The following is a 25649-nucleotide window of genomic DNA, read 5'->3' on the forward strand; positions in this document are numbered from 1 at the left end:
GGCATCAAGCTCTGTGCTGACAGATCATAGCCTGGAGCCTGCTTCAGATTCTTTCACTCTCTCTCTGCCTGCCCGCCACCCCGCCACTTGCACTTTGTCTCTCTCTTTCTCTCAAAAAGGAATAAACATTTAAAAAAAATTTTTAAGTAAAAAATGAAAATAAAAAAAATAAATTTACCACCTGAGCAAAACCAATGCTACCATACCTATGGATGTTCCATGGTTAGAGGCTGTCACTGCAGTGCACATCCATACTGTTAGATGACACAGAGGATAGGGGTTTCCATTGCAGAATGACACTCAGCAGCTTGGAGACAGTAGGCCTGGCACAGAGCACCTCTGCAGAGAACCAAAGGATGTGTCTACTTTTCAGGACCAAGCTGGCCCACAATATCTCAGCCTTATCATCCATAAAGAAGGAGGCAGTGACATCTTTGACCCTGCCAGGAAGCAGACCAATGAGTCCAGAAGAACAGATTGGTGTGATGTTACAGCAGGAGATGGAAATAGAAGGTAAAGAAACCCAACCATCTGAATCAGACTTAGAGGTATGTTCTTGTTGCTTCCTTTCTCTCAGTTTGCTAAGAATTATTCTTGACAGCTCAGTGATTCTAAACTCAGGGAGAATAGCAGAATCACCTAGGGAATGTTTTAAAAATATCAAAGTCCAGACCCCATGACAGACTACTGAATAAGGGTATGTGTGTATTTGTGTGTGTGTGTGTGTGTGTGTGTGTGTCTGTGTGAATTGTTTTAGTAGGTCTTAGAAACCTTTTTATAAATTTTTTTTTTCAACGTTTATTTATTTTTGGGACAGAGAGAGACAGAGCATGAACGGGGGAGGGGCAGAGAGAGAGGGAGACACAGAATCGGAAACAGGCTCCAGGCTCTGAGCCATCAGCCCAGAGCCCGACGCGGGGCTCGAACTCACGGACCGCGAGATCATGACCTGGCTGAAGTCGGACGCTTAACCAACTGCGCCACCCAGGCGCCCCAGAAACCTTTGAGTCCTTATAGAACATAGGTTGCGGGACACCTAGGTTGCTCAGTCAGTTAAGCATTTGACTCTTGATTTAGTTCAGGTCATGATCTCATGAACCATGAGATCAGGCCCCACGTTGGGGTCTGCACTGACAGCCGGGAGCCTGCTTAGGATTCTTTCCCTCCCTCCGTTTCTGCCTCCCATGCTCTTTCTCTGTCTCTCAAAATAAATAAATAAACTTAAAAAAAAAAAAAAAAAAAAAAAACAATGGTTGCAAAATGGTGACCCATAAGCTAGGGTTGGAAAATTTTGAAAAATAAAACAAAAAACAGGACACCCAGTTAAATTGGAATTTCAGATATACAATAAATAATTTTAAAAATTATACTAAAATACTAAAAGTATAAGTATATCCCAATGCATCCTGTATTTGGAAGTTTCTTCTCTATAAGCAGCTACCATTAAGGTTGGAGGAAGGTGAGCTCAGCCTCTTCTGACTACAGACAGTTGTCACAAAAGCTCAAAGCTGATTTCCTACACTTTGTGCTTCTCACCCATCTTAAAGTATTTGTTTCTAGAGCTATTCAGCCATCTGGCAGCTTAGAGCCCTAAACAAACAAAACTTCCTGAAATCAACCAGATCACATTGACCATTTAAAAAAAATTTTTTTTAATGTTTATTTATTTTTGAGAGAGACAGAGACAGAATGCGAGTGGGCTAGGGGCAGAGAGAGAGGGAGACACAGAATCCGAAGCAGGCTCCAGGCTCCAAGCTGTCAGCACAGAGCCCCACGTGGGGCTCAAACTCACGAGCTGTGAGATCATGACCTGAGCCAAAGTTGTACGCTCAACTGACTGAGCCACCCAGGAGCCACCACATTGGCTATTTTTGTTTAGTTTGTGTGTTTGTATTGCTTTCCTAAACTCAGAAGCCCATGGTTTGATCAGAACTATTGTAAGTTTCACTTGGACTTGGGGAATTTCCCCTCACTGGCCGCTACAAGCCACAGGATCAAAGTCTTTTGTAGACCACCATTGTTGTTGAGGACGGTGAATTATCTGGTCCATTTGAGGAGCTTATTAATTATGTTCTTAAAGTTCACCGATGGGCTGCCTCTGTCCTGGCCTCAGTAGTCATTCCACTGTTCCTCTCTGCATGGCTTTTGACAAGTCCTTCCTTATAACCCACTGAAATTTCTGGCTCTGGGTCAGTCCTCCAGAGTCATGGAAAAATTTGCCCACCATCACACTGCAGAGAGTGTGTGGTGATGGTCCCAGAAAACCCGATTGTAGCGAGTGAAGGGTGGGGATGGGTGCTGTGTGAACAGGGCCCCTTGGAGGCTGATGGGTGTGGGCAGGTGGGTACAGTTAACCAATCACAATCATTGTCTTGCTGGTGGTTTGTTTATGGAAGAGATACTATTACTATTTGACCAATGGCATCCGAAAAGATATGATTGCCCCTGAGGAGGATGAAGTGATGTTTCGGATTTCAAAGCTGATTTCTAACACACTGCTGACAAGTCCCTTCCTGGCACCCCTGATGATCATCCTGGTGAAGGAGAAGGAAAATGACTACTATAGTAGCATCATGAAAAGCATTGGTAAGGTTGGGTATAAGTGGTTCAAGGGGCTCCCATGTGGAGGGCACTGTCTTTATCAGTCCACCTTCTGGTTCCTCCTTTTCATTCAGATACTCCCCCTCCATCACTAAGGTCTACACTAGCACTTCCTGTACTTTGATGGGCACCCACATAACCTGGGAATCTTATAAAAAATGCAGATTCCGGGGGGCGCCTGAGTGGCTCAGTTGGTTAAGCATCCAATTTCAGCTCAGGTCATGATCTCACAGTTTGTGAGTTCAAGCCCTACATCAGGCTCTATGCTGACAGCTCATAGCCTGGAGCCTACTTTGGATTCTGTGTCTCCAGCTCTCTCTGCCCCTCCCCCGCTTGCACTTGCTCGTGCGCTCGATCTCTCTCTCTCTCTCTCTCTCTCTCTCTCTCAAAAAGCAGATTCCGATTCAGTAGATCTGGGGTAGGGCCCGAGAGTCTGCATTTCTAACAAGCTACCAGGAGATATGGATGCTTGCTCACCTCTGGGCAACACTAGGACTAGCAAGGGTTTACCTAAGTTTTAAAATCTAGCTCAAGACCTGCCTCTTAAGTACTTTTAGCTCTCTGCACCCCACAGTGGTCCCTCCACCCTCTGCATGCACAGCACTTCTTATCTCTACTTTTAACTCACCCTACTTTGGACCATCTCTGGGCCATTATTTCTCCTCTGTCATTTCACACTGGCATTGTCTTTTCATTTCTCGTGGGTCTTGGCTCCCTTATTAGACTGTCAGTTCTTTGACCGTGAAGGACATATTATTGATCCTAGCTCCCCTTCATTCCTTAGGCCCATGTCTTATACACACAGTAGGTCATTGGGAAATATTTAATGATGGTGAGTAATGTGAGAAATACATCGAAGGGGCATAATGATATTAGTTCCTCATCTTTCTATTTTCTCTGGCCAATAGCTGTGTTTACCAAGTTATCTAGTTATTTTTAATTTCCTAATTAACTTTCTAATGGTGTCAGGGTAATGGCTCCTTGTCCACTCTAGGGTAGAACCAAACTCATAAGGTTAAACCTGTAAAAGTCTTTTAAATTCCAGCCTCAATGTACTTCTGCAGTCTTATCACCTTAAACTCGACCACTTGCATCTGATATTTCAGCTACAAAATAACTCCCAGATCCTTCAGCATGTTTTACAAAAGTCATAGAACTGCATTTCATTATATGCTGTTACTTCTTTGGTTCTTCCAAAGAATGTTATATGTTCTTTCCTTCCTATCCTGTCTGCAAATGCCTCCTCATTATTCACATTCCAGCTCAAATGTCCCTTCCTCTGTGAACCTTTTACCAATCTTTCTTTCCTTAGCGTGTGAAATATTTGGTTTCTGAATTTCCAATTCTAAGTATATGGTATCATCCGTTATGTTGATTTTTTTGTGTATGGCTATTTAGGTGTGAGAAATCAATTAATGATGAATGAGGTATCATCAAATAGTAGCTCCTTGTCATGCATGATGCTAGATATCCTAATAGGTCTCAACCCCAGGTTCTAAGCTCCAGACTGTGAAGTTACACTCCTCCTTCTCCCTGAAATATCTTCAGAAAGAAAACAAACCAACAGAGTGGAGCTTCCCCAATTTAGTTATACCCAGGGGATTATCAACATAATGGGTATTATCAGTGTAACCGGTCAGAGGCTCATTTACATTCTAAATGCTGCAGCTCAGAGCACAGAGCGTTCCAGGGCCTGCTTTACTAACAAAGTATTTGTTCTGCTGGTTATAGTTGATTACATCCTCATGGACCCAATAGAGAGAAAAAGACTCTTCATTGAGAATATTCCCCGTATGTTTCCTCAAAGAGTGATCCGGGCGCCTGTGCCCTGGCACAGTGTCTACAGGAATGCCAAGAAGTGGAACGAGGAACATCTGCACACAGTAAACCCCATGATGCTCAGCCTGAAAGAACTGTGGTTTACAGAGTAAGAATTTCCTCCCTTCCCTTTTCTTCCCTTTCTTTCTTGTTTACACACATAAGAGACTACCTATGCTGGGCACAGTTAGGGTAGCCCAGCCCTTAAGAGGAAATGATGAAAATCCTGAACCAAAAGTGCATATGAACTGTAAATGACAGCTCTCCGTGCACAGTGAAGGTACTCTTCTTTGCATGACACCCAGTGCCAGTCTCTCAGCCCTGGTGCGTACCAGTAAAGAGCACAGACTTGGAGCCAGCCCGCTAAGGCCTATATCTTCACTCTGCGGCTTCCTAGGTAATCTGGGTATGTTACATCATCTGTCTGGGTCTTGCTTTCCTGATCTCTAAATTAGGGACAGTAAGAGTTCCTGCTTCATTGGACTGGTAGGAGGAATGAATAACTTAATACATGCAAAGTACTCAGAACAGTGCCCGACCCATTAAGTGTGAATGAACCATTAACTCTGCGAGGGCATGTACCACACTGAATTACAACTGTGTGTTTGCTAGTTTGTCTTTTCTCTAGCCTACGAGATGTATGGGAGATTGGGTCTTATTCCTTAGGTAACTTATTACCCGCACAGGGATGGCAAACAGTGGTCTGTTATGTTCATCAGTGGAGCGCCTTGGGGGGCTCAGTCAGTTAAGTGTCTGACTCTTGATTTCAGCTCAAGACATAAACTCATGTTCATGAGTTCAAGCCCTGCATCGGGCTCTGTGCTAACAGTGGGAAACCTGCTTGGAATTCTCTCTCTGCCCCTTCCTAGCTGGCGTGCTGTCTCTCTCTCTCTCTCTCTTTCAAAATAAATAAATAAAGTTAAAAAAAAATTTGTTCATCAGTGACTGAATTGGCCATAGGAAGTGGAGGAGTTTAGAGGATGCAAGAATCCCTTTTCTGTCATTTTTCTAAATTGAGATATAATCCACATACCATAAAATTCACCCCTCTTAAGTGCACAGTATGGTAGTTTTCAGTGCACTCACACATTTGTACAACCCAGAAAGAAATGTGATATCCATTAGCAGTCACTCCTTCATCCCCCTTCCGCTCAGCCCTTGGCAACCACTAACCTGATTTCTGTCTCTACAGATTTAACCTATCCTGGACATTTCATGTAGATGGAATCACACCATATGTGACCTTTTGTGTCTAGTTGCTTTTTGCTCAGCATCAGGTTTTCAAGGTTCATCCACCACTGAAGCATGTATCAGTGTTTCATTCCATTCTGTGACTGAATATTATTCCATTGAAAGGCTACACCCTGTTGAGTTTATCCATTCATCAGCTGTGGAGAAAGACTGTCATTCTGGGGGAGTCCATCACGGGAGGTGCCAATCCTGGTGGGAACATGAGGCCAACAGATTTCACTGAAAGGTCAGGCTGATGACATGATGAGCTGCCATCATCTGAGTTCTTTATTAGAAAAATTAGAGGCTGGGGCATCTGGGTGGCTCAGTTGGTTGAGTGTCTGACTCTTGATCTTGCCTCAGGTCTTGATCTTAGGGTTGTGAGTTTGAGCCCTCTGTTAGGCTCCACGCTGGGTATGAAGCCTACTTAAAAAATGAAAAGTAGAGAGCCAGGAGGCTCAGTCGGTTAAGTGTCCGATTCCTGATTTCAGCTCAGGTCATGATCTTAGGTCACATAGGGCTCTGCGCTGACAGTGTGAAGCCTGCTTAGGATTCTCTCTCTTTCTGCCTCTCCCCTGCTGTCACCACACCCCCCCCCCCCGTTTCTCTCTCTCTCGCTCTCTCAAAATAAATAAAATAAACTTTAAAAAATAAAAGAAAAATTGAAGGTAAATATGCTTACTTAATTTTGATTGGCTAAACTTGCCAGTAGCTCAAATATTTTATTTTGGGGAGGCTCTGTAGCTTTGAGTGTCTTCAGTCTTAAGGGAGGCTTGTTACCTGGAGAACTTCCTTGTTTATCACATTCTTTGTTTTACTTATATTTTAGAAAGGAATGGAAGGGGAAGTCAAGCTAGCATGGAGCCCACCAATGTTAAATAAGCACATTCCCTTCTTTGGACTGTATTCAGTTTTCTAAGTCATTGGAGGTGCCACTCAGGATTCTGAAAAGAAACAGTCATTTTCTAATGAGGCAGAAGCATATAGGGTAATAATTTATAGTATGGGCTCCAAAACTACACTGCCTACATTCTGATTCTCTCTCTGTTAATAACAAACAGTGTGATTTGGGGGAACTTAATCTCTCTAGGCCTCTATTTTTTTATATGTGAAATGAGAATAATAACAGTTACCTCATGGGTTGTTGGATGAATTGCTTAGAACAGTTTTGGCATATAGCTGTTCAATAAATGAAGGTGCTGCTTTAATTATAAGCATGTTTATGGCCTCAAAAAATAACCTAGAAATTAACAAAAGAGGTCAGTCTTAGGGATGGTAAATTGCTAAATGCTCAAAGCCAAAAAGATGTACATGTGCATTTAATAGGATCGTGTAGTGAAGATGGCAAATTATTGAACCCATAGCTTCTGAAAAGAAAGAATTCTTACCGCCTGCTTTTAGGGGTTTCCTAAAGGTTACGCAGGCAACAAAGACAAACAAAGCCATTTAGAAGCTCTTTGTCAGCTGAACCAAAAAAAAAAAAAAAACAACAATGAGAAAGATTTGTTAAGGAAATGATACAGACTGCTCTTCTTTATGGCCTGCGTGATTAATTTTAAAAATTCTAAGAAGTCACCTAGTGGCTGGCAAAGGGTAAAGGACCTGGGGGCTCAAACAGGGTTGTGGTCTAAAAAGCCATTGTCGGAAGTTTGTTAGGACTGAATTAAAGATAAGTAGCATAATTACCAAGTGGTGACAAGGGCCATACTCAGGTTGGATATCAAAGGTGTGATGAGGGAGGTCTCAGATTCTGTCCTTCCCTAACAGTGCTTTGTGACTGGCCAGACAAGATGGGGACCAAGTTCACCACCTACACCAAGGAGGAATAGAAATGTAGGCTGTGGGATTTAAGAAAGGTGAGAAAAGTGCCCAAGAGGTCATTACAGTGGATAATGAAAATGAGAAGCAAGACATGAGATGAGCTAAGAAAGTGAGCAAAGGTCTAATTGAGGAAGTGAAAGGCAGTGATTATTTAAAAGAATGAGTTATAGGGGTGCCTGGGTGGCTCAGTCGGTTGAGCGTCTAACTGCAGCTCAGGTCACGATCTCACGGTCAGTGAGTTTCGAGCCCCGAGTCGGGCTCTATGCTGACAGCTCAGAGCCTGGAGCCTGCTTCAGATTCTGTGTCTCCCTCTTTCTCTGCCCTTCCCCACTCATCCTCTGTTTCTCTGTCAAAAATAAATAAACATTAAAAAAAATCAAGAGTGATTTATAAATGAGTGGAATAGATATCAGGAAGAGATATGGTGTCCCTCTGAGCTAAAAGAGGCCTCGGGGAATGTGGTAAAGGGCAACACATCCATTGATCTGAGAGAAATAGGAGAAGATAAGAGCCTCACAGGAGAAGGTGGAAGGAGATTCGTGTATTCATTCAACAAATATTGCATGCCTGCATTGTGTGAGGGACTGTGCCAAGGTATGCTGTGCATATCTTGGTGAGTCTGCCAGCCATCAGGGGTAGTAGGTCTGAAGGGTTTTTTTGTTTGTTTAGACCAAAGCAGTCCTCCAAGTTGTCCTGAGTAGCTTATCCAGGGGCCACGTTGAGGATTAGATGGAACCCACTTGATCATGAAGGTGGTGTTTCGCTTGACCTGTCTTCTCTGTCTTTGCTGTTGTAAAGAACTTTGATTTGTCCATTTGATATCCCAGTTCCCAGGCAGGCAAATAACCAGGTTGCTGCCGAAACCTCACTCCTCAGATGGGTTATTTGGAGCAGGACAGATAGGAAGGCTCAGCAAACACCTATTCAGTTGGCTCATCTATCTACTCTTTGCAAGGTTCTTGTGGACTATCTACCCCTCCTCAGACTTTCATATTTTTCAAATATAAATGGTTTTACTCTCATTGAAAAGTGAGGATGGGGCACCTGGGTGCCTCAGTTGTTTAAGTGTCTGACTCTTGATTTCGGCTCAGGTCCTGATCTCACAGTTCGTGAGTTTGAGCCCCACATCAGGCTTCACACTGAGCACGGAACCTGCTTGGGATTCTCTCTCTCCCTCTCTCTTCCCCTTCTCTACTCACTTGCACTTGCACACTCTCTCTCTCTCTCTCTCCCTCTCAAAATAAACAAACAAAAAGATAAGAAAAGTGAGGATGTGTGCCCTTTGAACCCATCCTCGAGAATTCATTATTGTCTTCTCAACCCAGGATGGTTCTCCCTCTCTTTTGGCAGATTTAAAGACCTCAGGTTTGTTCGAACAGCAGAATTACTGGCAGGAAAATTGCCTTTGCAGCCTCATGAGTACTGGGATGTGATCCAGAAACACTGCATGGAAGCACGCCAAATTCTTCTCAACAAGTCAGTATCTGGCCTCAGAATGGGACCTTGTCACAACATCATAAACTCTCAGGAGGGAAAACTGGTTCCCAGCCTGGAGGTTGCAGTTTGCTGACTTCTCACTGACATCTTTCTCTGTCCCTTTCCTTCTACATTCCATCCCACCAGTATTTGTGTCTCCCCAGGTCCATGCTTCAACCCTCATTCCTGTTCTCCCTCTGCCTTTTTGAAACTCTCATTACCATTCTTTGTTGGGCTACCACTTCCTTACCCTCCCTCTGAAATCTGTGAGGTCTTGCTAAGTTACATGACTTGAGTTTGAATAACTTGTGTTCAGGTGGCCCAGATAAACAGCTGCAAGATTCCAGCGTTAGAGAGTTTTCAGTCACTTAGACTATTCCTTTTCCCTTTGCAAATGCATGGAGGATGACGTCCAGAGCTAGAGAAGCCCCCTTATGTAAAATGATGGTGGTAATACCTACCAGTGGGTTTTTATTATCAGAGAAAATGTATATGCCATAGCACGTAGTAGCTGCTTGATAAATATGATAATTATTGTCTTTACAACTCTGGCTGTTACTAGTACTTCTCTGATTGTTAGAGTAGCACCTTCCTAGCAATCATAAAAGAGATGTGATAGGATGAAAAGGCCAGTGGTTCCCACTGGGAATTAAAAATTGGGGGAACTAGGAAGAAAGAACAATGAGACATACATTTTTTCTTTTTCTTTTCTTATTTTCACTCTCAACTTCTGAGCAACTATCACCACACTGGAGTTTCTCTTAAGTTTTCTTCTTTTTCTCCTCTTCCTCACTTACCCCCTATAAAGTCTGAATCAGAGGCCAGGCATTTGCCAGGGAGAGAAGTTGGACAGAACATTCCATTTCTTTATGCCCCTTCACCCCAATCTCTGATTATAGTGAAGAAACTAGAGACTCTTTGAGCAGGACATGCCACCAGCATCCCTTGTGCCTTTGGATGAATAGTCTCTCAATTCAAATCTTACTACTTTCTTTCCAGGAAAAAGGTGTTGGCAGGGGAGGTGGCCAGGGATATGAAAGTACCGATTTGGAAAGCTGCTTAGTGGGGAATGAGCCAACTTCCTTGTTACAGAGAGTGGGGAACATCTGATAGGATTTCTCTGAGCTCAGAAGAGCTTCTTACTTCTCTGCCCTTCTTTTTTCACAGGTGGATCCCCACTTGTGCCCAGCTGTTTATCTCACAGAAGGAGCAGTGGGTCCATTTTGCTCCCAAGAGTGACTATGACTCCTCTCATAACATTGAGGAATATTTTGCTTCTGTTGCTTCCTTTATGTCCCTCCAGCTGAGGGACTTGGTCATTAAGTCTCTCGAGGACCTCGTCTCCTTTTTCATGATACACAAGGTATGTAGGGGACCAGCAGTAGGCCCTTTGAGGGGAAACAACCAAGACAGAATCAGAATTCCATCATGTAGGTCTTCGGCTACATTAGTTCATGAAAATGAGTTTTGTGAGTCACAGCAAGCTTTCCTGAGGTAATTGCCTATACTAAATTGCCAAAGATCTCCAGAAGTGGAGAAGTTGTTACAAAAATTGAAAGAAGATAGAATAAAATGGAATTCATACCTCCTATAAGAGGGAATGGGGTCACTTTTTCATCCTCTGTGAAGGAAGGAGTTGAAAAAATTTTGTTATCAATCTTTGGCTTGATATTTAGGGAGTGTTGTGTGTATCATTGCAAACATTGGCTTTTGGTTCTTTGGTCTTTGAAGGGGCATCTCTGAAAACAAAAGGCTTTGTTGACCTAATTAATAACTTTCTTCATGAAACTACTTCAGTGAAGTCAAAATAAAAGCTAAAAACACTAAGCCTTGGATTTCAAAAGATCATAGCATCCCCTAAACTTAGATAACCTATGGACCAAGGAAGATTTGTTTACATTTTATGCCACGTGCACATTTTACCTTAAAAAGGAGTAATGAAAATATATAATTGCCTGGTTATAAAAGGTTAAGTTCTAAGTATTTTTACAAATGAAGTAAAGATGAACAATTGTCCTTTTGCTCAAAAAAAGTATAGAAGCCAATGTTGCTGAATTTAGACTGTGATGTTAGCTTTGTAACAAGGACCAATCAATAGATGTCACTGTAATCATCCACTTTGCTAAAGCAGAAGAGGCTCAGATGTGGAACAAATCCCACTCTAAAATTCCCCACAAAGGGAAAAGTTAAATCTTTATATGTCTGAAAGAAGGGGAGATTTATGGGTATTTGATACATGGTAGCTGTTCAGCAAATGTTTATCAATCATCCTTAAACAGATCTAGAGATGTCTAACATCACTGACTTAGGCAAATACTTTCCAGCTACCCTGTGACAATTTCATTAGGTAGGGTAGTTTATGAGAGGTATCTCCTATTAGTACCCTTATAGGGAATTGTAGATATCTCCATGCCAATATTTCTGTTGTAGGAGTGTTGACATTTTGAGTGTTTAAAATAGACTATACACTCATTAGCTCCATTTGAGGTATATAGATAACTATTTATGCTTTTGGATTCTGTCAACAGATTTTTATTGAGCATCAGCTATGTATTAAATGCTACCTTGGAGATTTCAGAGGAAGTACAGGGTTCAGACAGATCCTGCCCTTGAGGTTAGAGTAGAGAAAATAAGATGTACCTATAAATCTCTGCAACAGAGAAAGCTAAAATAGCATGAAGGAAATAGAAACACATAAGTTCAGAAGGGAAAGAGATTATATCTTGCTAGAGAACAGAGAAGCTTCCTAGAGCAGGGGCTTTTGAGCTGAATTTTGAAGGGTGGGAAGGATTTGGAAATAATTAATGCAGGAATATCTAAGCAAAGAAAATATACTGAATTAAAACTTCTGGAATGGGGGAGTGGATAAGCTCAGGGTGGGCTAAGCCATACCCAGACCTTATGTGAACATGAACAGTGCCTGGTACCCTGCATTTCCTTTTCTGGTATTCATGTAATACTGTGAATGGGTAAAAATCACTCCTTTGATTCTGGAAGGGCCCATCTTGTGACAGCTGCCATATCTTATATCTCCTGAAGGATGGGAATGATTACAAGGAGCCCTACCAAGAGATGGAGTTCTTCATACCTCAGCTAATCATGATCAAACTTGAAGTCCATGAACCCATTATCATCTTTAATCCATCTTTTGATGACTGCTGGGAATTAATACACAATTCTTTCTTGGAAATTATTAAAAACTCTAGGGAGATCCCCAAGGTATAGTACTGACTTACTCATTTATAGTTTTATTTACTTATCGAATAAAATATTTAAATCGAATATTTAAAGTGACTGTTTGTACAAGGTAGTCAGAAGAGTTTTTATTTTGAGAGCTCAATCCTGAGTATGCCTCCCGTGACCGCAGACAGACGATTTGGGCCATAAAGAAATGTCCACGCATTAGAGAATTGTGCTTCTAATACAAGCATTAATGGGGCGCCTGGGTGGCTCAGTCCGGTAAGCGTCCAACTTCAGCTCAGGTCATGATCTCATGGTTCATGAGTTCAAGCTCCGCGTCCAGCTCTGCTGTGAGTACAGAGCCCACTTCGGATCCTCTATCCCCCTATCTGCCCCTTCCCTGCTTGCATGCATGCTGTCTCTCTGTCTCTCTCAAAATAAACATTAAAAAAAATTTTTTAAGAATTATTTTGCCGGCAAGTAGAGTTCCCCTTTTCCTCAACATGACACCAACTTCAAAGGGACAGATGTGTCCCAAGCTGTAACCAACTTGGGTTGACAATCCACGTTGGAGCAACGCCATGAACTCACCAAGAATCTTCATGAAATGATAACTAATTTAGTTCTTGAAGTTCCATTTGTTTAACCACTGAAGACATCAAGGGGAGAGATTGAAGCTTCTCTTCCTGATCCAAGACCTTTCCAGCTTCCTTTCCAGGGTGGGATTGGTAATCATATTCCAGACACGTAGCAGACTTTTAGTGCTGGGCAGGATCACCCACATGAGTGTGACTCTTCTGTACTCTGTACTCCCTCTGGGTGGCTGAAGTGGCAAGAAGGCCAGTGTCCAGAACCACACATGAAAGGGAACCGTGGGGTGTTTTTCTCTATTTTTCTCCCCCTCCCTCATTGCCCAGGCATTATGTGTGATGCTTAGGTACTCTTAAGTACTCTTTTCTTTGCAGTCCTATGCTTAGAGGGTTCCAAGAGCTCAAGAGTAGAGTTTGGTGTTGTAGGGAAGCATGTGAGGCCAAAATGCTCTAGTCGATTTCACCAGATAACTCTAAATTTGGGGTTTCGAACCCAACCAAGCCTAGTTAACAAGAAAACTGGGTGTGTGGAAGGGAAAGAAATAGTGGGCAACTCTCCTACAATCGATATCCCTAGAAAGGAAATGAAAGAGAAGACCCTGTAATTTGGAAGGATAAGTGTGGGGCTTGGGGACAGATAAAATACATACCACTCAAGTTCTCTTTCACTGATCTTGATTAGCAATGTTTGCAAGCAGCTGGACCGGGAGAGCCAAGGGCTCATGTGGTCGCTCCTGCAAACACCCAGCAGGGGTGGTGGAATTTAGTGGATTCCCATGGCAAGAAGATGTAGTCACAGGTTATAGTGTGTACCAGGTTTGAAAGCTAGGCCCAAGTGAATGCCAATGACTTTATCAGACTGTGAGAAAAAGCAGCCCAGTCTCAGCATTCTCTATCTAGACATGCCCACAGCACTGGCTCCTGTGTCAAACTCCTCACACGATTCTGTCTCTGAACTGGGTATTGAAACTTAAATTTTTTTTTTTTTTTAGTTTTTTAATATTTATTCATTTTTGAGAGACAGAGAGATACAGAGCACGATCAGGGGAGGGGCAGAGAGAGGGAGATACAGAATCTGAAGCAGGCTCCAGGCTCTGAGCTGTCAGCACAGAGCCCGACACAGGGCTTGAACCCATGAACCGTGAGATCATGACCTGAGCCAAAGTTGGACGCTTAACTGACTGAGTCACCCAGGCACCCCAAAACTTAAATTTTTTTAATGTTTATTGTTTTTGAAACACAACTTATTTATGTGTTTTATTTATTTATTTATGAAACATAATTTATTGTTTTTGAAACAGTGACTGGGTGCCCCATGAACTGGGTATTGAAACTGAGTGCCCCATGAACTGGTGCCCCAGGTGCCTCATGAACTGGGTATTGAAACTTTAAAAGAATAGCCCCTCAGGTTGAGTATCTAATAAGTATATCTAAGAACTGCAACAGACGGACATTACCCCTAATCCCTACCTTTCCTGCCTTTTTTATGGTTGAACATAAATATTATTTTATTTCATTTATTTTTATTTTTTAAGTGTTTATTTATTTTGAGAGAGAGAGAGAGAATCCCAGGCAGGGTCCATACTGTCTGGGCAGAGTCCGACGTGGAGCTCAAACTGACAAACTGTGAGATCATGACCTGAGCCAAAATTAAGAGATGAATGCTTAACTGACTGAGCCACCCAGGTGTCCCTCATTTTATTTATTTTGGAAGTTTTATTTTAAAGTAATCTTTACACCCAATGTAGGGCTCAAAATCACTGTCCTGAGACCAAGAGTTACATGCCCTACCAAACAAGCCACACAAGTTCCCTTAAACATAAATTTTTTTAAGTTGGGAAAAATGTCAGCATGAAGTTTTGAAAATAAGTTTCAAGGTATAGAAGGGAAGCCTACCTATGAGAAAGTTACTAAAGGAAAGGAAAGTACATATTAGAAAGTATTTGTCTTGGCAAAAAAATTAAGACATAGATGTTGTAATACTGATTGAAATGAAAAGAGGTGAATGAGCGGCATAAATAAAATGAGGTGGGGTGAAATAAGGAAGGGTTTTCTAAAACTAAAAATGCAGTAAGGAAAAAAATCAGCATTAGCAGCCATGTCAAGACATTACTTTCGTAATCAGGAATACACACACAGACACACACACACATTACTATGGAGTCTCCCTGATGGGAGACTTTTCTCACTCAGAGTGCCACGGAAATCCCAAACTTGGAGAAGTGTGCAGGCATAAGCACTGAGGGTTATGACGAGACCAGGAAGTCAGGGATCAGAGAGCCATGGAGATAAGAAGATAGTAAGAGTGATTACCTGGGAAGGTCACCATTGATCTCAGCTCAGTTTTACAGACTACTACGGAGCATGGGAGAACCTGCCACATTTGAAGGGCAATAAAAGGCATTACTTCCTCTTTTGACTGAAGACTTCTCAAGAAACAATCCCTTATGCTGTCCACATGTGATCTGTTGAGTGGCCTGGATGTACCAGTTGTGTGTCCCTAAACCATATCTTTTTTTTTTTTTGTAATGTTTATTTTTGAGAGAGAGAGAGAGACAGGCAGAGAGAGGGGGAGACAGGATCAGAAGCGGGCTCTGCACTGACAGCAGAGAGTCTGACACAGGGCTCGAACTTCCAAACTGTGAGATCATGTCCTGAGCTGAAATTGGACGTTTAACTGAGCCACCCAGGCACCCCTCCCTAAATCATTTAATCCATATGCTTGACCAATGCCCTATCCGCCATCTCCTTGGAGAAGGATCACTCCTCCACTGTCTGTAGCATGGCCACAGCAAAGAAGCTGTTTGTTCCTCTGCTGGCTTAAAAACCTTGGAATTGTCCAAAGAAGGAGGATACAGACCATTTGCACTGGGCTTTCCCTCTTTCTAAATCAGTGTATTCTCATCCATGGTGTATAATTGCTGTAACCAAGTAGGGCACTCTGACAGTCTTTTCTGGGACCCATCACCATAAGCTTTCTTAGGGAGGGCATTGGGTACCCAGCACGGACTTGGCAGTCTTCTTGAATCATGCAAGTGAGAACATTTCCCAGGGATACACACATGCCATTTAGAAGTTGGAGTACTTGGGGCGCCTGAGTGACTCATTCGGTTAAGACTCCAACTCATGATTTCAGCTCAGGTCATGATCTGACAATTCTTGAGATCAAGCCTCACATCAGGTTCTGCACTGACAGTGTGGAACCTGCTTGGGATTCTCTCCCTCTCTCTCTGCCCCTCCCCTACTCATGTTCTCTCTCTCTCAAAAATAAATAAACTTTAAAAAAAAGGAGTACTTGAATTATCAGAAAAGATACTGTTCTAGCTATAGACTTTTTTCCCCCTCTGATCTGAGAGAAGAATCTAGTGTCTCTCCTTTTCTTCAGGGGAGAAAATGGAAGTTCAGAGAGAAGTAGCTTAGCTCAGGTCACATGGTCAATTAGCAGCAGAATCAGATTTAGAACCCATGTCTCCAATTACTTCATTAGTAAAAGCTGATCAGGGGGACAGGGAGCCACCACTATGATACTCATTCAGTCACACCATATTTACTGAGCACTTACTATGTGCCAAGCTCTTTAAAAAAATTTTTTTTAATGTTTATTTTTAAGAGAGAGAGAGAGAGAGAGAGTGTGCCTGAGTGGGGGAGGGGCAGAGAGAGGAAGACACAGAATCTGAAGCAGGCACCAGACTCTAAGCTGTCAGCACAGAGCCCAACACACGGCTGGAACCCACAAACTGTGAGATCATGACCTGAGCCGAAGTCAGACGCTCAATCGACTGAGCCACACAGGCGCCCCACTATGTGCCAAGCTCTTGTTGAACTCTTCACAATAGTGAAGAAGTCAGACACGATCCAGGCCCTCATGGTATTTATATCCCATGACAAACCTAAAACGGCTCATTATACATTATTTCATTACAGTTGTGCTGAGTGGGAAGAGTTCAGAATGTGAGCTTTAAGCAGGGAAACTTAACATCTAAATAGAGGCCCAGGGGACTCTCCAGGGACAGGAGACTTGAAAGGGGCAGAGAAAGATGAGTAACCCAAGAGGGAGAGAAGAGAGGATAGAGGTAAAGGGACCAGGAGGGTGATCCTGGCACTATCCAAGGGGAAACAAGTGTCAATGCAACTGGTGTCTCTGGAAGGGAGTCCACTGCAGAAGATTTTACCTTTTGGTACCATCTCCCTTCCTGTGTCTTGTGGATGTGTCACTACATAAAAGTGGTTTCTAATCCTTTAGGTGGAATCTATCCTGTTCCCGGAGTTGAAAGGATACAATCTGATTCTTGGAACCATTAACCCTGAAGAAAAACTGGTTTCTGATTTTGTGAATCAAACCTTCGAGGTATTTCAGAAAAATCAAGTCGGCCCCCGCAAGTAAGTGGGTTTAGTTGTAACTTAGCCATTTTGGCATCGGTTTGTTTGTCATCAAATAAATAATTGCTGTTCCCATGCACCCAAAACACATCTATAGTAAGAACAGCCAACACTTACATTGGAATTACTATTTATCCCCATCTTACAGATGAGGAAACTTTCCCAATGTTATACAGCAAATAAATAACCAGAATTCAATTACAGGTGTGCCTCCACTATCTGAAAGCTGCAAGGCCAGATAAGTTTTGGCATTTAGAAATTGCTGGATTTTAGCAAAGTAACATAATGCATATTTCAGATATTATGATGCAGCTTCAGCAAGATCTCAGGTCGCACCCCTTCATTAAATCTATTGATATTTCTGGAGTGAAAAATATGACTATTCACACAAGTAGCCTCACATCGGTTTACACCAGCTTTTGCTATCAAATGAATTCTGAAGCAGCTTTCTGTTTTCAGAGCTTTTGGACTTAGGAATTAAAGGAAATTGAGGACAAGTTATCTGAATGCTCCTTAATCATTGTACTGTAGGGGGGCACCTGGATGGCTCAGTCGGTTAAGGGTCTGACTCTTGGTTTCAGCTCAGGTCATAATCTCACGGTTCATGGGTTTGAGCCCCGTATTGGGCTCTGCACTGACAGTGCAGAGCCTGCTTGGAATTCTTTCTCTTTCTCTCTCTCTCTCTCTCTCTCTCTCCCCCTCCCCCTCCCCCTTCCTTTTATCTCAAAATAAATAAACTTAAAATCATCATACTATAGAATATCTCACAGTTGCTCATGTGAGCAGTCCCTAGTTTAGGGTGATCATTTATATAATACTGCTTCCAAACTGAGACACTTTGAGAGTGAAGAGGTATTAACAATTACCATGGTACAACAAGTGTAAATCTAAGCTGTCCCAGGAAAACCAGGATATATGGATTTCCTGACTGCAGCTCTGTCAACATTTTAGACCAGAAAATCCTGTATTGTGAGGAGCTGCTGTGCATGGTAGGATGTTTAGCATCATCCCTGGCCTATACCCATCTTCTCACAACCAAAATCATCCCCAGACATGGCCAAATGCCCCCTGAGTGGTCAAATCGCCCTCAGTTGAGAACTACTTCTGATCTAGTCTGAGAATCATAAATTCAGATTTGGAAGCTCTGCCCTTATGAGTTTGATTTGGGGACATCTATTTGAAACCTCTGTTCTCCCTGTTCTTGGAGTCTGACACAGTTTGTCTTTCTGGACTGGCAGCTTTGGACTGACTGCTCCTCAGATTGTATCTCAGTTTTAGAATCTCTGAAGTGTTGGGCACCTGGGTGGCTTATTAAACGTCCGACTCTTGATTTCAGCTCAGCGCATGATTTCACAATTTGTGAGTTCGAGCCCTGTGTCGGGCTCTGCACTGACAGCATGGAGCCTGCTTGGGATTTTCTCTCTCTTCCTCTCTCTCTCTGCTCCTCCTCCTCTCTCCTCAAAATAAGTAAAAATAATAAACATTTAGAATCTCTGAAGTGTTGGCCAACTCTTGGAAGTATACCACTGTGGCCCAAAAATTAATTCTGCTTACTTAATACCTTCTTATTTTAATTCAAACTTTTTTTAAAAAGGTCTTATTTTTAAGTTATCCCTACATCTAATGTGGTACTCAAACTCACAACCCCAAGATCCAGAGTCACACGTTCTACTGACTTTGTGAGCCAGGCATGCTTAATTCAAACGTATTTTAAGTCAGAACATCCCAAACACATCCTCCTCCAATTTGGGAGAAACTGTCCAGCTATTTTTGCATGATATGACAGAGCAGAAAACTAAATTTATCCCATAGATGTTAGGTTCATTAGTTCCAAATTTTCATCTTAAAATTTAGACATAGGGTTTTAGAACTGGAAGAAAGGATAGGAGCTAATATGTTGGGCAAAGCATTCATTGCTTTATATGTATATTATTGTAGGTAAGCTTTACAGCAATCCTATGAGGTGTTACTATTTCTACTTTAAAGATACTGATATTTGGAAAAAAAGAGAAATATTTTGTCTAAGTTCATATAGCTAAGAAGTGGCAAGATTGGAGTTTGAAGCCAAAGTTCTGAATTCCCAGTTCACTGTACCTTTTGCAACGTTATATTTTCCTTTCCTGGCTAGGGCTAATTTTTACTATATTTATGTCTTCATTTTCCCCTCTGCCTAATCTGACTTGGTGACCTGTATTTGCTTGCCTGATTTTACACTCTTCGATTATGGAAGATACTTAAATGTATACAAAAAATATGATGACTTATTGGATAACACGGCTGAACAAAGCATCACTGCGTTCCTGAAAGAAAATCATGATATCGAGGATTTTGTGACGGTAGGGAAAGTAATTTGATATATATCTTGGAGATGTGTGCTGCAGACAGTCCAATGAGTAGTCAGTGTATTTCAATACATTGTGCTGTGCTCAACATTGGACTGGGTTGGCTGGGGGTGAGGCTGGGGCAAAAGCAGGGAGGCTAAAGGCAAATCAAGCTACTGACTGTGCTCCTTTCTACAGAGGATCAGTAGCATAAAAAAGCGGAGAAATGAAATTGCCTCCATGCACATTACCGTGCCTTTGGCCATGTTCTGCCTTGACACCATGACCCTGAATTATGACCTGTGTGAGCGAGCCCAAAATTTGAAAGACCGTCTGATTCAATTCCAAGTGGATGTAAACCGGCACACCAATACCAGGTATCGTGATTGTGGGTAGAGAAGTAGCAACAGTATTTGGCATGAACGGGAGGATAGAAAAGTGGACAAAACTTGCACCTTCTATTAATGACCAGACAGAATTTCTAGCTCAAGTTGTTTTTGCCCCCAGAGTGAGGGTGGCAGGGAATTCAGGTTCAGGCTAGAAGGTGATCAGTAGGGAAAAAACTACATGGGGCTTGGAACAGGAGTGTGGAAAGCATCCTGCAGCTATCCATCTCTGATCTCTCAGTGTTTGCTTCCTTGGAGGCACCATCAGGGAGATGCTGCCTCTTGGGTTTGGCCATCAGAGGTCCTCTCCCTGGCCATGTAGTACATTTTCAGAGACACAGGGTGCTTACAGGCACCCCCCTAGAACCACTCCTATGCAGGCTTCTGCTGTACAGATCTGAGGATTCTGTCATTTGGTCTTAATTAAGCTCTATGTCATACCTTCATTTCACTGATGACTATATATTAGTCCAAACGTTTTTGGTTCTAAGGAATAGAAGCCCAGACAGGTTGGCCAAAGTGGAAACGGTAATTTGGGTCTCACGTGTTGAAAAGTTGAGGAATTGCTAGCTTCAGGCCATCAACACTACAATTAGGATGCAGTCTCTCTCCCTCTACTGGGCTTTCATTCTCTCTCAGGGTTTCTCCCGTTTGTGGGCCCAGCAGTTCAAGGCTTACATCCTCCCTGATTCTCATCCAGAGGGGTCAGTGATTTCTGTCTTTCCAGTTACCTCAAAAAGTCCTGGCCTGTGTGACACTAGCTTGACTTGGGTCTTTTGTGCAGCACTGAACCAAATGCCATGGTGAAGAAGATGGCTTAGATCGGGTGGCAGTCCCATCTCTGGGGTAGATGTCTGCCCTATGTGAACCATGTGAATTTGGGGTGGGGGTACCCCAAGACTTAGGGTGTAGTTCCCAGAAGAGGGAAAGATGCTAAGAGGCTGGGAGACCAACCATCTGGGGTCTTTCTTATAAGAGCACTAAACCCATATATGAGGGCATAGCTCTCATGACCTATTTACCTTCCAAAGGCCACCTCCAAATACCATCACATTAGAGAATAGGTTTTAACATAAGGATTTTGGGGGCACACAAACATTCAGCCTGTAGCAAAAACACTAGTGCCCAGTGTGTGGCTGTATTTGAAGCCTAGGCCTTGAAGGAGATGATGAGGTTAAATGAGGTCATAAGGATGGGATCCTAATCCGATAGGGCTGTTGCCCTTGTAGGAAGAGGAGGAGGCACCAGAGCTCTTTCCCCCTCTCCCCACATGAGGACACAGTGAGAAGGCAGCTGTCTGCAAACCAGAAAGAAAGCCTTCACTAGGAACCAAATTTGTCGGTACTTTGACCTTGGACTTCCCAGCCTCTAAGAACTGTGAGAGAATAATTTCCTGTTTTTTAAGCCATCCAGTATGTGATGTTTTGTTATGGTAGCCCAAGCTTACTGTTAGAATACCCGACTAAAAATGCAAAGGAGTCTGGGACGTGTAATGTAGCTCTGAGTCCAAGAAGTGGAAAATACTATGTAATATTGAGCCTATGTAGTACAGTAGATAATTTTTCTCTGCAGAAAGTTTCTAAATTGTGTAGAAATTCATTTTTAAGATCCTGGAAGTGTCTGCAAAGATGTTTTAATCATTTTTTCTTCAGTTTGATGTAATTAGCTTCACTATGGAGGGGTCTCTATACATTAAGAAGGAATATTGAGTGTCAACTATACTTCAATTGAAAAGACAGAAACAACAAAAGAAAGAATATTGAGGACTGAAAATATTGGAACGAGTGGTTTTTATAATGCATGAATGTCAACATGTAATAATCAATTACTAATAAAAATTATGATAGCTATTGCTAGCATTTCTTAAGGGCTACTATGTGCTAGGCATGGATGTATTACAGGTAGTTTGTTCCTAATTATAATTAAAATACTGATGATGGTCATTGCTGGCTTTTGCATAAGTTAGAGACATTCAAATTATCCTTAAATAGCATCCTTTCTTGGGGCACCTGGGTGGCTCAGTAGGTTAAGCACTTGCCTCTTGGTTTCTGCTCAGGTCATCTCAGTTTGTGAGAGCCTGCTTGGGGTTCTCTCCCTCTCTCTTTCTGCCCTTCCCCTGCTCGCTCTCTCTCTCTCTCTCAAAATAAATAAACTTTGAAAAAAAAAAAAAAGATAGCGTCCTTTCTCATAGTCTTGTGTTTGGGAAGCAGGCAGTTAGGTCTAGTGGTCCCAGTGGTTGAATGTCACTTTCTCTTTGCCAACCAGGAACTACCTCTAGCACATGAGGATAAACTTGCTGACATACTATAAACAGTAGTGATTACCATTAGTTTAGTGTTCTACTTCAGCGTAAAATTCAAGGAATTGCTATTGCTGGTGGTGGTGGTGGTATTCTTGTTGTTTGGGTCTAAATCTGGATTCTACCCATGGCATATCTGTTAAGAGTACAAGCTTTGGAATCGTTTGAGCCAGGGTCACATCTTGTCCCTGACACCTCCACAGCATGTTGCTTTGGACAGAGTTACTCAGCCTTACTTTCTTCCATTATAAAATGTTGATAATAACAGTCCCTACCCCTTAGAATTGTTGTGAAGTTTAATATATACATATATATATATATATATATATATATATATATATATCTCGTGTGTGTATATATATATACACACACATATATGTATATATTATGTATATATTATGTATGTATACATAATATATACATATATGTGTATATATATATTCACTGATTAGAATAGGGCATGGCACGTAGTAAAGGGCTTAAAACCTATGAGATGTTATTTCCTTTATTATTGTTTGTATTCTTGAGGTGTGGTGTGCACATGAATATTACCTATCACAGATCTGCAGGTAGAGAAAAGTTGGAAACCATTGTTCTAGTCTCCAGATGAGAATTATACCTGTTTAGCATAAACATCTTAAAGTGATTTTAGATGGTAGAGATGATGATGGCTGTTCCTCTCCCTGTAGCATTTGCAATCAGTACAGCACCATTGCAGACAAAGTCAGTGAAATTCCTGCCAACACTGAGGAGCTGGTATTCCTCATTGAATTCTTAAAGAAATCCAGTGATGTCACGGTGTTCAAACTCCGGAGGCAACTTAGAGATGCAAGTGAACGGCTAGAGTTCCTGATGGACTATGCAGACTTGCCCCGTAAGTCCAATGACATATAGATTTATGTGCAAACGTACATGTATATTTATATTTTTAGAGGTAAGGAGTCAGGAAGGAGAGTCGGCAGTCCTACCTCTAAACGTCAATATTGGGAGTGCTGCTTTTCAAGTGTGCTTATACGTTAGAGGCACCAATTCCATGGTCTTATCCTCAGGAATTTGAATCAAACAAAGGGATTTCTTATTGTTAGACTAAAAGAAGAACTATGTAGGGACTTGAGTTCTTAGATGCCTGTCCTGGTATCTTGTGTCTGGTTTCTGGAAAAAATCACTTCCAAATGCAGAGTTCTTTTATAAATGGATAGATTTCAGTTATCTATAATCTTAATACAATTTCACCTTTGAGGAGAGGCCAGGGCACTTTCCTTCATGCTCCTGAGTATCTTTAAAGGAAAGAAATGGCCAGAGCCCTTTCAAGGCTTGTTGGGCCAAGTTAGAGTTTTGTAAGGACCAGGTTCTGAAGGAAAAACTGATACACTCTCCACAAGCCAAGTTTTCAGATCCTCCTTCCATCTGGAAATACCTGTGAATTTACCTGGTGTTCATGGTATTTGGGGGAAAGAGTGATGGGAGGGAGAGATGGGTACTGGGACTGAGAGACGGGTTGCCCTAACCATCCCCCTGCACATTCATGAGCTGTGCCCTTGACCATGTGAACACACACTGGACCTCTGCTTCCTACGTTCTTCAGGGTACAGAGAGAGCCCAGGACATTTCAGCTGACCTGAGCCTTAGAGTGATACTGATTTTATTACTGACATTTAACTAGAAGGGAGACTGAGACTCAGATGAGGTGACAATTTAAAGAAATGGAACTTCAGCCCAAGTTTCTACTCTACTCAGACGCACCCTGGGAAAGCAATGAAGCCTAATGGTTAGAACATTAGCTTTAGAGTTGGTTAGACCTGGGTTTGAAATCGTCTCTGCTGCCTTCTAGTGGTGTGACCTTGATTACTTGGCTAAACTTTGTTTCCCATCTGTAAGAACAAGGATGATAATACTGTTGCCCTTCTAGCTTGGCACTTGGTAAGTGCTCCATAAACATTGGCTATCATTCATCCATAATGGGCCCATCCATTCATTGCCACCCCCACACCCACTTCTGTTGACTTCTTGTTCTGCTGAATTAATTCCCTGAATGCTGACCTATGCTGAACAGTGTCCTGGAGCAGACTGTATGTGTTTTGCAGAAGAGGACATCAAACTGAACAGCACTCTTTTCCTCTGGCCAGACCAGATTGAAGATATCTTTGAAAACAGCCGAAACTTGCTCCTTAGCAAGAGAGATCAGGCTGAGATGGACCTCATTAAAAGGTACAAGGAGAGTCTGAGGTTATTTCAGAAATGATACCCAGCTTTGTAACACACTGCATGTTTCTGGTTCTGCCTAGAGCCCCCCCACCCCCCACAGGAATGCGTGGGCGAAGGCTGAAGACAAATGGTGGAGAAGAAATTTCCTTTTGTTTCCCACTGAGGGATGTTCTCTTTAAGCCTGCTTCACTGTGGTGACCCTGCCAATGCCTTCTCTCCCTGCTTTGAACAATTGGAATTTGGTGGTACAGAGAGAAAAAGACAAAAATAGTGGCATGTAATAATGGCCTCACAATAATAATAGCAAAATTGTCAGCCTTACATTGGAGACCACAGATCTCTGAGTTATCAAGACAGGGATAATAGAGGCATGGTAGGAGGCTGAGAAATTGCCTATTTTGCAGCTGGTCTTGTTCAATGCTAATGTGGCTGTATCATTTATTCATTCATTATTTGTCAATTTCAACCAGTATTTATTAAGGATTTTTACTATGGGCTGTGCTGTATTCTAGACATGTAAGTGTGTTTGGCTGCTAAATAAAGATTTTAATCCAGAGGCAGAGAAAATATAGGCATACTGAAAAATCAAACAATATTGAGTGAAGCGGGCCAAGTGCCACATACAGGGCAAAGACATGCACGCAGGCACACATACCCATCCCAGCTTCTAACACTTGGTTTGTGAACTGTGGTCATACCAGTTACTATCCCCTTCACGTGTGAAGTGCCCACTGCCCAACCTTAGGTCCTACAGTCCCTGAAAATACTTAGAAGGAAGGAAAAATGTAGATAAAAGAAATTTCTACATAGAATGGGAGTTTGGGCTGAAGGAGAAAACGTGCACACAATTTTTTCTTCCAGTGGCCTTTTCTCTCTACCTAAATGAATACTGTCCTCAGAACCTAGAACTAGCCCAGTAGGTGGTACTGAAAATTTTTAATTAATAAACTTTATTTCTTGGAGCAGTTTTAAAATTCACAACAAAAGTGAGAAAGTACAGAGTTCCCATTTACCCCATGGCCCCTTATGCGCAGCCTCCACCATGGAACTGATTTGCAGGTTCGTGAACAGGAGCAAGTTTATCTTTTTGAGCCTTAGTGTCCTCATCCAGAAAATGGGATAACAGAGTCCATCTCAGATCATCTCATTTCCTGAGACGTATCATTGTGCAGAGGGATGAAATGAGACGATGTGATATTGTGCCTGAGTGGTACCCAGCACATGGTAGGTATTCAGAAACCATCTGCTTCCTTCATCCTTTGAACAATGACTTCTTTGGGGAAAAAATCCCCAGACCACAGCCTTGCAAGCATACTCTCAGTGCTCTAAGACTATTCAGAGG

General features: G+C 42.2%; 1 protein-coding gene across 2 annotated transcripts in view; it reads left to right on the forward strand.

The window, feature by feature from the left end:
* The window catches only part of DNAH3 (dynein axonemal heavy chain 3), a 169565-nt gene that overhangs the window by 14632 nt on the left and 129284 nt on the right, over positions 1-25649 (forward strand). For both annotated transcript variants that reach the window (XR_006708093.1, XM_045460406.1), the window contains exons 6-16: positions 374-548; positions 2397-2586; positions 4333-4528; positions 8821-8946; positions 10114-10309; positions 11986-12165; positions 16960-17096; positions 19327-19432; positions 19616-19794; positions 22792-22976; positions 24187-24310. Coding sequence is in view for 1 of the 2 variants with exons in the window: in XM_045460406.1 (XP_045316362.1) it covers positions 374-548; positions 2397-2586; positions 4333-4528; positions 8821-8946; positions 10114-10309; positions 11986-12165; positions 16960-17096; positions 19327-19432; positions 19616-19794; positions 22792-22976; positions 24187-24310 (1794 nt within the window). In the remaining variant the exon portion in view is untranslated. The remainder of the gene's footprint in view (positions 1-373; positions 549-2396; positions 2587-4332; positions 4529-8820; positions 8947-10113; positions 10310-11985; positions 12166-16959; positions 17097-19326; positions 19433-19615; positions 19795-22791; positions 22977-24186; positions 24311-25649) is intronic.

This window comes from Leopardus geoffroyi, chromosome E3 (genome assembly GCF_018350155.1).
Source record: "Leopardus geoffroyi isolate Oge1 chromosome E3, O.geoffroyi_Oge1_pat1.0, whole genome shotgun sequence".
In the NCBI taxonomy this organism is placed as follows: domain Eukaryota; kingdom Metazoa; phylum Chordata; class Mammalia; order Carnivora; family Felidae; genus Leopardus; species Leopardus geoffroyi.